This window comes from Dictyostelium purpureum (assembly GCF_000190715.1).
Source record: "Dictyostelium purpureum unplaced genomic scaffold DICPUscaffold_3, whole genome shotgun sequence".
Taxonomy (NCBI): domain Eukaryota; phylum Evosea; class Eumycetozoa; order Dictyosteliales; family Dictyosteliaceae; genus Dictyostelium; species Dictyostelium purpureum.
Window position 1 is genome coordinate 93,894 of NW_003519340.1, and position 12,508 is coordinate 106,401.

General features: G+C 22.7%; 3 protein-coding genes across 3 annotated transcripts; 2 read left to right on the top strand and 1 right to left on the bottom strand.

Annotated features, from left to right (window-relative positions):
- Positions 1-1,382: 1,382 nt before the first annotated feature.
- On the top strand, positions 1,383-3,250 carry DICPUDRAFT_25237 (uncharacterized protein; the record flags this gene model as incomplete). Its single annotated transcript, XM_003283031.1, has 2 exons — positions 1,383-2,797; positions 2,863-3,250. 2 exons carry the CDS (start codon positions 1,383-1,385, stop codon positions 3,248-3,250), a joined length of 1,803 nt encoding a protein of 600 aa, XP_003283079.1.
- A 242-nt stretch (positions 3,251-3,492) lies between these two features.
- On the bottom strand, positions 3,493-5,989 carry DICPUDRAFT_146727 (uncharacterized protein; the record flags this gene model as incomplete). Its single annotated transcript, XM_003283078.1, has 4 exons — positions 3,493-4,569; positions 4,628-5,083; positions 5,162-5,659; positions 5,741-5,989. 4 exons carry the CDS (start codon positions 5,987-5,989, stop codon positions 3,493-3,495), a joined length of 2,280 nt encoding a protein of 759 aa, XP_003283126.1.
- A 1,961-nt stretch (positions 5,990-7,950) lies between these two features.
- DICPUDRAFT_146729 (uncharacterized protein) lies at positions 7,951-10,714 on the top strand (the record flags this gene model as incomplete). The annotated part of the gene is made up of 3 exons (XM_003283032.1): positions 7,951-8,003; positions 9,548-9,609; positions 10,617-10,714. The coding sequence occupies 3 exons, from the start codon at positions 7,951-7,953 to the stop codon at positions 10,712-10,714; spliced, it is 213 nt and encodes a 70-aa protein (XP_003283080.1).
- Positions 10,715-12,508: the final 1,794 nt, after the last annotated feature.

The window sequence follows — 12,508 nt, forward strand, 5'->3', positions numbered from 1 at the left end:
TTACTTTTTAAAATAAAATTTATTTAAATATTAATGTTAGTGCGATCATGCAGATATTTTTTTTTAAATAACAAAGATGGATGATTGATTATTGGTTAAAAAAAAAATAATTTATATAGTAGAGAAAAAAATGGGTGTGTAAGTGCGAGAATAAAATGATGCTTTGCAGAAAAAATAGAAAAGTAACATTATTAATATTTATTTTTATTTTTTTATTTTTTTTTTTTTATTTTCATTGTAAATCTATTTTTTATTTGGCAAATTTTTTATTTTTTTTTTTTTATTTAATTTTCTAATCACCACCAGTTCAATCAGAAAATATTTTAAATACTTTATAATTAATAATCATAATTAGTTAAAGTATATGTATATAAAAATATTAAAGTAGGTTATACATACTCAATTTTTTTTATTTTTTTATTTTATTAAGTTAAATTTTTATTCAAAAAAGATATTTATAAAATTTTTCTAAATTATTTATTTATTTTTTTTTTATTTTCACAATTCTCCATACTATTACTATTTTTTCTCTAATATTTTTTTATTTTTTTTTTTTTTATTGTTCATTTGGATAATAATAAATCTGAGTTTAAATCTCAATCACAAAAATAAAATTTATTAGAGCGACTCATGCACTTTATAATACCAGAAAGGTATTTTTTGTCCCAAGAGCACCAAAATAAAAAAATCAATTTTGATTTTTTTTAATTTCTTTCTTTTTTATTATTTTTTGTATTATCATAAAAATATTTCCACAAAATGGGGAATGATAATAAGCAGAACCCACACACAAATAAAAATATATATACGAGACTATCAATATAACCTATAGAAAAATTTTTTAGATTTTATAATTTTATTATTATTATTATTATTATTTTTTTTTTTTTTTTTTTTTTTTTTTTTTTTTTTTTAAATATTCGAAATACTTTCTTCAAAAAATCAACAAAAACTTATAACATTTAAATCAACCAATCATATCAGTAATAATAATTTATTAATTATAATAATTAATAATATAACAGAAAAAAAAAAAAATTTTATAATAATAACAATTTTTAATTATATTCAATTTTATTTCATTTTTTTCATTTGTACATTATAGTTTTTTTTTAATATATATTTTTGTAATTTTAGTAGTAAGTCGATTTTTTTATTTTATAATAATTGATTTTTAATATATTTCTCTTTTATTTTTTTTTTTTTTTATATTTTTTATTTTTTTTATTTTTTAAATCAAACATCTTATTTTTCATCACTAATTCCAAATTATTTTTTTAAAAAATAAAATTTTATAAATAAATTAGATAAAAATCTTTTTTTTTTTGTTTTTTAAAATTTTTTTTTGTTTGTAAAGAAAAAGTGTTTTAGAAATGAGTTATATGTTCGAACTTTTCGACATTGTTGCTGGTGCAAGAAGAAATACTGTAGAAAATAATCAACAACAAAATCCAGCAGAAAATAACCAAGATTCATCTGTCCCAAACGATGACGAAGAGGCAGTAGCAGAAAGTCAAAATAGTAATAATAATGGTAATAATAATAATACAATAATAACCGATAGTGCAGATAATAATAATGGTAATGAACATGATAATGATGGATCGGATTTGGTATCAAATGAATTAAAACCCAATGGAGCAAGATCTGCATCAATATCAAAGTTTCAATTAAATATGAATAAAATAAATAGAAATAATAGTAATGTTAGCAATGAAGGGTCACCCAGAAATCATCATGGTAATCAAAAAGGAAGTGGATCTCGTAGTAATAGTGTATTTGGAGAGTCACCAAGAAATAAGTTTATTGAAGGTTTTTTAGGCCCAACCACCGATCCATCACACGAAACAGCTAATGCCCATCACGATAATAAAGATAATACTACACCGGGAGGGGAAAAGACACCAGGGGAGTTTGATTTTTACAACGAATATTATACAGAGAAAGGAGAATTAAAACTATTTGTTAAACCTAAAAAATGGTGGCAATGGGATACATTGTTATTATCATTTTCCTATTTATCAAAGCTATCATTACTTTCCTTCCTTGTAACCATAGTAGTTTGTGCCTATGTATCTTTTTATATAATCCTTGGTAATAGATTTATATTTTACAATAAAGACGATAGACCCAAGTGGGGTTTGGCCACATCGATTATTGCCGGTATTATTAACGAACAACTTTTAGTAACAGTTTCTTTTTGTGTGCTTACTTCGCAGTTTGGTTTTAAAGCTACAAGACCTGCTATACCCTATGCCGCTTTCTTTTCAATAGCCTCAATTGTATTTACAACTTGTGGTCGTGTTTTTTCAATAACTGGCACTGGTGATTTTATACCAAAATATGCATTGGTTTTGGGTAATATCATAATTGTAGCATTGGTCGTCGGCATTAAAACTTTTAAATCAAAGCTTTTTTGTCTATGGATCGCACTTCCTTATGTTTTATTGGGTATAATTTTAATTATTTATGACTATTTCTTAATCAAATGGTACATCAAAGAGTCAACTGGCGAGTTTTCTAAATCAGTAGTTAGAATTGTAATCCACCCACTTATTACCGCTTTCTGTTTATTAATTTCCCGTTTCTGTGCTAACCAGCTCGGTTGCCACAACCCACGTTCTGTAATTTCATTAATGTTAATTCCTATCGCTTTCAATTCCTTCTATGGTAGATTATTTGGTAACACTATGGAGACTTTATCTGGTGTCGTTATCTCATCATCAATTTTAGCTGCTTTAGAAATAGTATGGAAATGCTCATTAAGAGCAAGAGACTCATTTATTGTTAGATTTTTGTAAGTTTTAAATATATTAATTCATATCAAAATATAATATTAATTTTTTTTTTTTATATTTATAGATGTAGATGCTCTAAAAATGCATCAACTATTATGCAGCAAAATTTACCATTATATACCGAATATCAATCTTTTGAAATGATTTACGATGTAACATCAACTTTTGTATCCACCTATTTGGTTATTGTATACTTTTTTACTTTTACAAATTCACCAGGTGCTGGAATCGAAAAACAATTCAAAATTATGGCAATTCAATTAGCTTTTTCAATTGTAACTGAAATTATTGTTGCCTATGTATCATTAGCTTATTTAAAACTTCCAATTATTATTCCATTCAAAAAGAGAAAGCAAGGTTTCCTCTTTATTACAATTTATTCATTTTTAACTGTAATAGCTTTTATTTCAATTCGTATCATAAATGTATTACATGGCCAATGGATTGTTTAAAAATAAATAAAAATTTAAATGGTTTTAAAAAAAAAAATTTATTATTTTACCTCTAAAAAAAAATATCGATCATAGTTTTTTGTTTTTATAAAGATAATTAATTTGTTTTTTTATAAATAATAAAAAAAAACTTTATAATTTTTATCTTTATTATATTTTAATTTTTTTTTGTTTTTTTTTTAATTATATTATTTATTATTTATTATTTATTATTTATTATTTATTATATATTTATTTATTTATTATTTTTCTAAATTAATTATGAAATTTGGGAAATATTGTTTTGGTTCTATTTGAACAGAAAATTTAGGAATTGGTTGTTTTAAAATTTCGCTGTGTGACAATGATTCGAAATTTGATGGTATTAATTTTTTAATGGTTAAACTTAATCTAAGAATGATTAATCTTAATTGGGAGGCTTCATCTTCTTGGTATGGAGCAACATTACCAATTTTATGTTTATAAGATCTAATAGTTTCGATAGCTAATTTGGCTTGGTTTAAAAAGTCTAAAGTGGTGGCGGCAAGAGATAACCAATGTTCGTCAGTATCACCAGAATCTCTAACTCTTTCCATTGGTAATGGTTCTGGTTGTTGATTTGGTGGGTTAAAGAATGGCTCAAACTTCTTCATATGTCTAAGATCATCGTTGCTAAATTCGGTTGGTAAAATTATAAATTTACCACAACTCTTTAAAATAACCATGAAACGGAATATTGCACGAACGACTAAATGGGTGGCGGTTAAAAGGATTCTTTCGCATGTTGGGGTGGGTTGTTGTTGTTGTAGTTGTTGTTGATGAGATTTTTTACCAGTTTTAGGTTTTTCTGGATGGTTGATTCTAAAGATATATGAATAAATATTTGAGTGGATGCCATACAAGTAATCTAAATAAAAATAAATTTGATAATATTCATTTGGAGCGTACACCTCGAGTTCGAAACCTAAAAAGAGGAAATATTGCATTACTTTTAATTTGAGATTAAATACAAAACTACCGAAATAAAGTTTTGTGTTTAATGGGTCGGCTGCTAAAACAGAATCTATAATATCACCTTCATTTTGAAGAAGTGAAAGTTCATAAATTGAAATACGAATCTTTCTTCTTTGTCTTGCTCTATTTAATAACAAATATGTAAAAAGTTTTAATAAAACCTGTGCTAAACTATCCATAAATAATGAGATTCTTTCTTTGGCTTTTTGTGAATGTAAAATTTGAAATGGAATACCAAAATCATTCATCCATTCAAAAAGAGATTCTCTTAATGAACTGACCTTAAAGAATTCGTTACTATTTGCTGTATATGGGAATAATAATCTCTAAAATAAAAAATATTAGTATATAATAATGATTATAAAAATAATAAATAATAATTACTCTTAAAAGTGATCTTGTTATTATATTTGGTGAAAATTTACTAAAATAAAAAAGATAATCTAAAATTGAAACAACATTGAATGTTTGTGGTTTTTGAATTGTTTGTTTAGAACCTTTCTTTGTTGACTCAAGTTGTTTTTCTAATTGTCTTAGTCTTTGAAATTCTAAACTAGACTCTGAAATATATGGCATCTTGAATAATGTTGATAAATCAGTGAAGAGTTTTGCAAATGATTTGACAGTTTCGGCAAATGGTTTTTCTTGAGATGTTCCACCAACACTTGAGAATAATTTCAATACCAAGTCATTATTAAAAATACTTTTTGGTAATTCGATTTCATCTTTAATATAACAATCATTCTTTAAAAACTCTAAAACTGGTTGAATATCTTGAATATATCTAATTGCAGTTTGACAATAATTTTGGGATAAATTAAATACAATCGAATAAAATAACTAGTTGTGGAATAAGTGATAAAGAATTAGTATGTTAATAATAAAAAAAAAGACTGATATAATAATAAATAAACTTACTCTTCTAAAAGTTATTCTATTTAATAATGATTTCATAATTTTAACTTTTTCGCTATCTTGTTCTTCTTTAATTGATTTTTCAAATTGTTTTTCTAATCTATCTAACATTGGTAATATTTTACTTGCACAGTCATTTTTTGAGGTAATTAAATGTAAATTATTTGTTGAATGGTTGAAATCTTCTTCGAAACATATATCTCCACGTTGAACAATAAGATTAATCGATTCACATGAAATTAATAGTGTATTTACATATAATGAAAAAATTTCATTCTTTAATTGTTCTGCAATATGTAAATACATACATGAGAATAATGTTAATGGCAATGGATCACCTTCTACCCAACTGATTTCATAACAAAGTAATTTATCGATAATCTTTAAAATTTGTAAATTTGATAAAGTTGAATCTTCTGGTATTTCACCTTTTTGGAATAGTTGTTCTGGTGTATAAATATGGTTTCCTGATGCTCTAGAATCTAATTTTGGGTTCATAATCTAAAATTATAATGAATTGTGGGTGTTAATACTTTTTTTTTTATTTTTTTTTTTTATTTTTTTTTTTACTATTATAATTACCTCTAATGCATGAGTTACCAATTCCAACTGAAAATCTTTTGCATGAATTAATTGACCTAAGCTCATTGACTCTGAGGCTTGAGATAAAACAGGTAAGATATCAATCCATTCTTCTTCTTTGTGACTTTCATTGGTGGTTGTACTTGTACTTGTACTTGCACTTGCACTTGCAGCAATATTATTACTGTTTAAATCTATGTTATCAAGCACGTTTATTTGATGTAAAAGACTATTTATTTCTTCTTTCATTGATTAAATTAAAAAAAAAACATCATTAAGAAAATTAAAAAAAAAAAAAAAATTTTAAAAGAAATAAAAAAAAAAATAAAAAAAATAAAAAAATAAAAATAAAAAAAATAAAAAAATAAAAATAAAAAAAATAAAATTAAAAAAAATTAAATGAAAGTATTTTTTTTTTTTTTTTTTTTGGGTCTTTAAATGAATTTATCAAAGACGGGGTTTTTTTTTTTTTTTAATTAAAAAGGGTTAATCTTTTTAATTAAAAAAAAAGAGGATATTTAATTTATTTATAATGAAAAAAAAAAAAAATTTTAATTTAAAAAAAAAAAAAAGAAAAAATTTTTATTAAATTTTGATCTATTTTATTTTTATTAAATTTTTTTTTTTATATATATAAAAAATATTAATATCAATATAAAATATTTTTTATTTATTAATATAACTTGTGGACATTTATTATTATTATTGACATTTGATCACCGGAAAGATAAACTGGGTAAGAACGAAATCATACACACATTTTATTTTCTTTACTAATTTGCATTATCGCCTTCTTCTTTTTTAAAAGAATTAATTTTTGGATAAGTCTTAGCCCAGGGAACAAATAAACCCCCCGTATTCGAATTTTTCCTAGTGTACAATTACTATGTTGGATATTTCGATCCTAACATTATATGTCACATATAATCATTGCAAGGCTATAATATAATATAGCCGCTATATATGTGAACATATCTATACACTGGCTTATACAAAAAACAATAAGCGATAATGCAGTGGTAGAAATTAAAGTAGCTAAAGTTTCGTTTTATAAACTATAATAGTTTATCTTTAAGTAAAGCTAACTAAAATTTTACAAAAATTATTATTGAAAAAAAGATTTTTATATGAAGCAATGAAATGTAAATATTTTATGGGAATAATTAAACAGTTCTATCTATTTTTTAATTAATTTTTTTATAAAAAAAAGAAATTGTGTGTGGTGGGGTTTTAATTTAATTTTTTTAAAAAATTTTTTTTCAAAATTTTTTTTTTTTTTTTTTTTTTTTTTCCCAACCATTCTTTATATTTTCAAAATACCCGAACCAAATAATAATAATTAAAAAAAAAACTATTAAAAAAAAAAAAAAACTTATTAAAGGTGTAGATTATATTGATGAGCCATTAAAAGCAACACAAGCTTACCCCGAATCGGGTTAGAAATTAAAAGAGATTGTTGGACACAGTGATTAGTATAAAAAATATAGAAGCTTTAGAAAGTAGCCCAAAAGAGATATTCCAGCCACTTCAGCCACTTGTGCCTCTCATGTCACAGTTGATATGTGTAAATGATTAAAAGAATTGAATAGACTAACTGGCAAACTCTTAAAAGAAGGTTTTCATTTTATGCTAATTCAAACAACAAAAAGAACAATTTTCAATCAATCAAGAAAAAAACAAAAAAATAAATAGATTAAATAAATAAATATTTTTACCTAGAAATTTTAATAAATAAAAAACTATTTTCTATTTTTTATCTAGAAATTTTTTTTTTATTAAAGGTTTAAATTTTTATTAGGGATGTGTGTTTCCTTTTATGATAACTATAGATTAAAATTTCCAAAAAAGTATACCCAATTTGGTTATAATATTTTATTTGCTTAAGGAAATTATAGATTCTTTATTATAATTCAAAAATTTTATTATTTTCTAATTTTTTTTTTTTTTTTTTTTTTTTTTTTAAAATTTTTTTTATTTTTTATTAATTTAGTAATGTATGGATCTAAATCGTATAACGATTAAATAAATTAATAAATTTATTCTACACAAGTATAAAAGCACAAAGAAGCACGTTGTTAATAGAACAGGAGCCATGATACCTCTACAACAAAATAGTAATAACAATGTTAAAATATCAACCAAATACCCACCAATTAATAAATTAGGTTATTTTAGTAGCGTATATAAATCGTTGTAACAAATCAAATGAAATGATAGATGCCAATAAGGTTAATGATGGTACCTATATAGGTAGTTGCATCGGGTAACTTATATTTCAAATGGTGTGTTAAGAGATAAAGATTAAAGTATGGTACTTAGGTTCAAATGTTATCTCTATAGTAGCAAAAAATAGAATATATTGTAATCTAGGTTGTTTATATAAAGGACTCTAATTCAAGCATTAAAATTACAAACAAAATAAGAGGCTACAATAAAGTAAGGGTAGTGAATTAAGGAAAATATGCAATAGTCAAATAGGGATTAGATACAGCACTGCTTTCAGAATAATTGAAAAATTTTGGTACATGAACTTACACGAACTTAGAGTAGTAGAAATAAAGTTAAATCAAAATGATCAATTATATCAAATATAAAAATAGATGGTTAGTGTAATAGGAGGAGGTTTATTTGGGTCTTTAGTCAAAGTGGCTGTAATGTATTCATATACATTTTAGAATTAAAAAAATAGTACAGTTATAATTATATCTCAACCAAATAATATATATATATAATATTTATATTTTCCTTTATTTTAAATAATTTATAAAAATTAAAAATAAAATAAAAATAAAATTTAAAAAATAAAAAAATTAAAAAATAGTTTTAGGTTTGTAATATAGATATGAATATACTAAATATTTAAGCAAATAATAATTTAAAAAGTTATAAAACTGTATTTATTTATGTTATGATAAAATCATTTATTTTCGAATTATTTAATTTTATTTTTTTAATTTTATATTTTTTATAATTTAAATCAAATAATTAAAACTATTTATATTAGTTTATAAATGGAGACCTTCTTGACAAGATTCCTTAAAATGAAAAGAATTTTTTCATTTTCTATGTGTTGATATGCTTGTTAATAAATTTCCGTATTCTTTGATGATGGTTAAGTTCTATGAAGTGAGCTGTTCTGACACTGTAAGCTCTATCCAACTTAACTGAAAAACATGGTCATCATTGGGTAATGTAATCAACTGATTGACTCACAGTAACTTGCAACATGTCACATACAGAGAATCAGAGTTAACTCGTTTTCTACATGAGTTATTGGGTGGTAACTGTAGTAAACTACATTAACTATAAATTGCTAAACTTCCAGCTTCAACAAAGCCAAAAAAATGTAGTAGATCTATAATCTTCACCATATTATAAATAATAACACCTCATCAGTGGTACCTCCACAACATTTACCCTCAATACTAGTTTGGGATATAAATATATCTGCAGTTCTACTTCTTCCAACTTTTACTTACCAAACCATCTTCTAGAGTACAGAACTAATTAACTAAGTAAACCAAAATAAAAAAAATTATATTAATATTAAATAAATAAAAGGAATAAATAAATTGTGTGACCATAATCAATTAACCCAATTGCGATAAATGTGATGATGGAAGCAATTCAAATAATATTTTTTTTTATATTATAAAATTAAATAAAAAAATATATCTGTGTTTAAAAATATAAGTGTGGAAAAAATTACAGAAGTTCTCTTTTTTTACAACAATCATTATTTTTTAATTAAAAAGATAAAATTTAAATCGGTTTAAATTAATTTATTTGAATATAATTTATTTTTAGAGAAAATTTAACAGTATCTTCTATGACGATGACCAATATCAATATAAATGATTTAATACCGGGTAAAGTAGAATCAAAGCACAACTTAATAAAATGGAATATACACTACTACATTATGAAACATGATTTGTATTGCTAAAATTTACGGATTCTGAAACACCTATATGATACATGATTTGAAACACAACCACTTGATGAAAAAGCTCTGCAATAATAAGTGTAAAATATTACTTGATATACAGGTTTTTGTTTTATGAAATTTTGCTAATTACTTACTTGAAGGTTTTATATATTTTCAAAATTTTTATATTGATATTTTTGATGGGATTTGTTATGTTTTATTAAAACTATTTATGTGAATGTGTTCATTGATGTTTGAAAAAAAATATTATAAATTTTAAAATATAAAAAAAATTAATTATTTGTATTTAAATTTTTAATTAAAAAATTTTCAAATTTTTTTTTATTTTTAATAATAAAAAAAACATCGTTTAAAAATTAAAATACCATAAATTATAAAAAAAAACTAAAAGATAGTTTATAAAAAGAATAAAAATTAATATATTTCCATGTAGTGGTTAAGGAATACTGAGAGATGCAGTATAGATTATTAACCACTACGGGGGGTGCTTAGTTTAGGCATGGTAGGCTCTAATATAACTAACCTCCCCGTGGTATTTTTTTTTTATAAAAACAAAGGCAAATATTATAAAATAAATAAATAAATAAATAAAATAATGGTATTTATACCATTTTATTATCATTAAAAATTTATAATAAAATCTTAAAATCATTTTTTTTCTTTAATTTTTTGGGGATTATTTTTTTTTTTTTTTTAAAAAGTTTACACTTATTTTATTTATTTATTTTATTTTATTTTTTTAAAGGTTTGTTTACACTTATTTTAATTATTTTATAAATCAATTATTTAATTTATTAAATTATTTATTTAAGTTATTAATCTGATTGAATAGATTTTTTAAAATAATAATAAATAATAATTTTATTTTATTTTATTATAATATAGAAAAATAAAGTATTTCATATAAAAAACTATTTATTTATTTAGATATTTTTAATGTTATAGAGTTTATACTATTATTAGTAAAGGGTGTATATTTATTTGATATGCAATATGGAATTGGATTCTTTGTTAATATGAGTTGAAATAAAAAAACAATCACCTGAACTATCCTCAATATTATTTTAATCTAACTGCAACACCATTGGTACAACTTGTATTAACAGCATATACAAAATTCGGCTTTGAAATACCTGTAGATATCAATGACAATGTCAAAGTTTTGATAACCTGTATAGATATTATTTTGTGAAATTGAAAATAAAAGAATTGATATGAATTCTTGTTTTACTAGATTTGAATCTTCTTTTGTATCACATTTGGTTTGTTGTAGTATTCATTTATTTTGATTTAATATAAGGGGGGTTCTATTTTAATATATTTCCGGGCACTGAATTTTGCAGCATTTATTACCTCTGATTATATGTAAAGAGTGGAATTTTTTAAAAGTTATTAGTAGACTATTTAATTCAATTAAATGAGATTTCTGCAAGATACTATGTAATGTGAAAGTTTTAATTTTTTGTGAATAAAAATTTGGTAATATTAAAATAATTAATATGACATAATAAAAATAAATAAAAAAAAAATAAAAAAATTAATAAAAATATTTTTTAAAAATAAATTAAATGTTTTTAAAATTATTTCTTTTTAATATAACAAAATAAACTTTAATCAAATATAAAATAATAATTTTTATAGGTATAACCTTAGGTCCATTAATGATTGATTTTTAAATATAAATCGTAAGGAGTGGGTGGGTAAAATAAAAAAATAAAATAAAAAAACTTCTATATTACCAAATTTTTTTATTTTTTTTTTATTATTAATTTAATAAATAAGTGTTACTTTAAGTATAAAAATAATATGTAGTAAATTAAATAAAATGGAATTTAGTGATGAAGTTCAATACTCAATATTATCATATAAAAACAGAGGTCATAAGTCGAACTCAAAAAATTGGGAGTGCATAAATCTTCTTGAATTTATGACACTAATGTTTACTATAGAAGTGGTAGAAAGGGTGAGGTTATGAAATGTTTTAAGGAAATTTTCTTTATTATGGTCCAATTTATTTATTCATTTATCAAATGGATTTTAATAATCCAATTTATTTATTCATTTATCAAATGAAATTATAAATAACATTACACAACTAACTTTAGAATACTATGCAGGTAAAAAAAAGTGCCTGAGAGGGTGCCAGTCATTTGTCATGACAACAGTAGTTGGCATACAGCAAAGATAGTGAAACAATATTTAGAAGAGAATAATATACTGGTTGATCTATTACCACCCCACAGTCAATATATTATTATAATTGATAATGTTTGGTCAATTGTAAGGGTATCAAAAAAGATGTTTCATGACCCATCACAAGACCTAGTTCAGGTATATCAATAGATGCATTTCATTCAATTGAAAAATCAATTATAGAATCACTCCCTGACCTAATATATGCAATGCTAAAAGAACATGGAGGATATACCAAATATTAATAATAACATTTATTTATAATTGTAAAAAAAATATAAATAAAATTTTTGAAATTGAAAAAACCTAATAAATATTAAAAACATATTTTTTTATTTTTTTTATTTTAATTTATAGCAAATAAACCAATATCTTGTAACATGACTTATTTTAGGGTCCTTTTATAAATATTAAATATGACCTATTAATTCAATAATTAATCATTTCCATCTTAAAAAAGTTGACTTAAACTCTTTGGTTTGGCAATAAATATATTTAGTGCAAAAAAGACTAATGGCAAAAAAGATGGAACAAGGTAACTTCATTTGGATATTTGAGCCATAACTAGGAATGATTCTAAATAGTTCCAAACTAAAATGAAAATTATATCTGTTAAATAACGGATA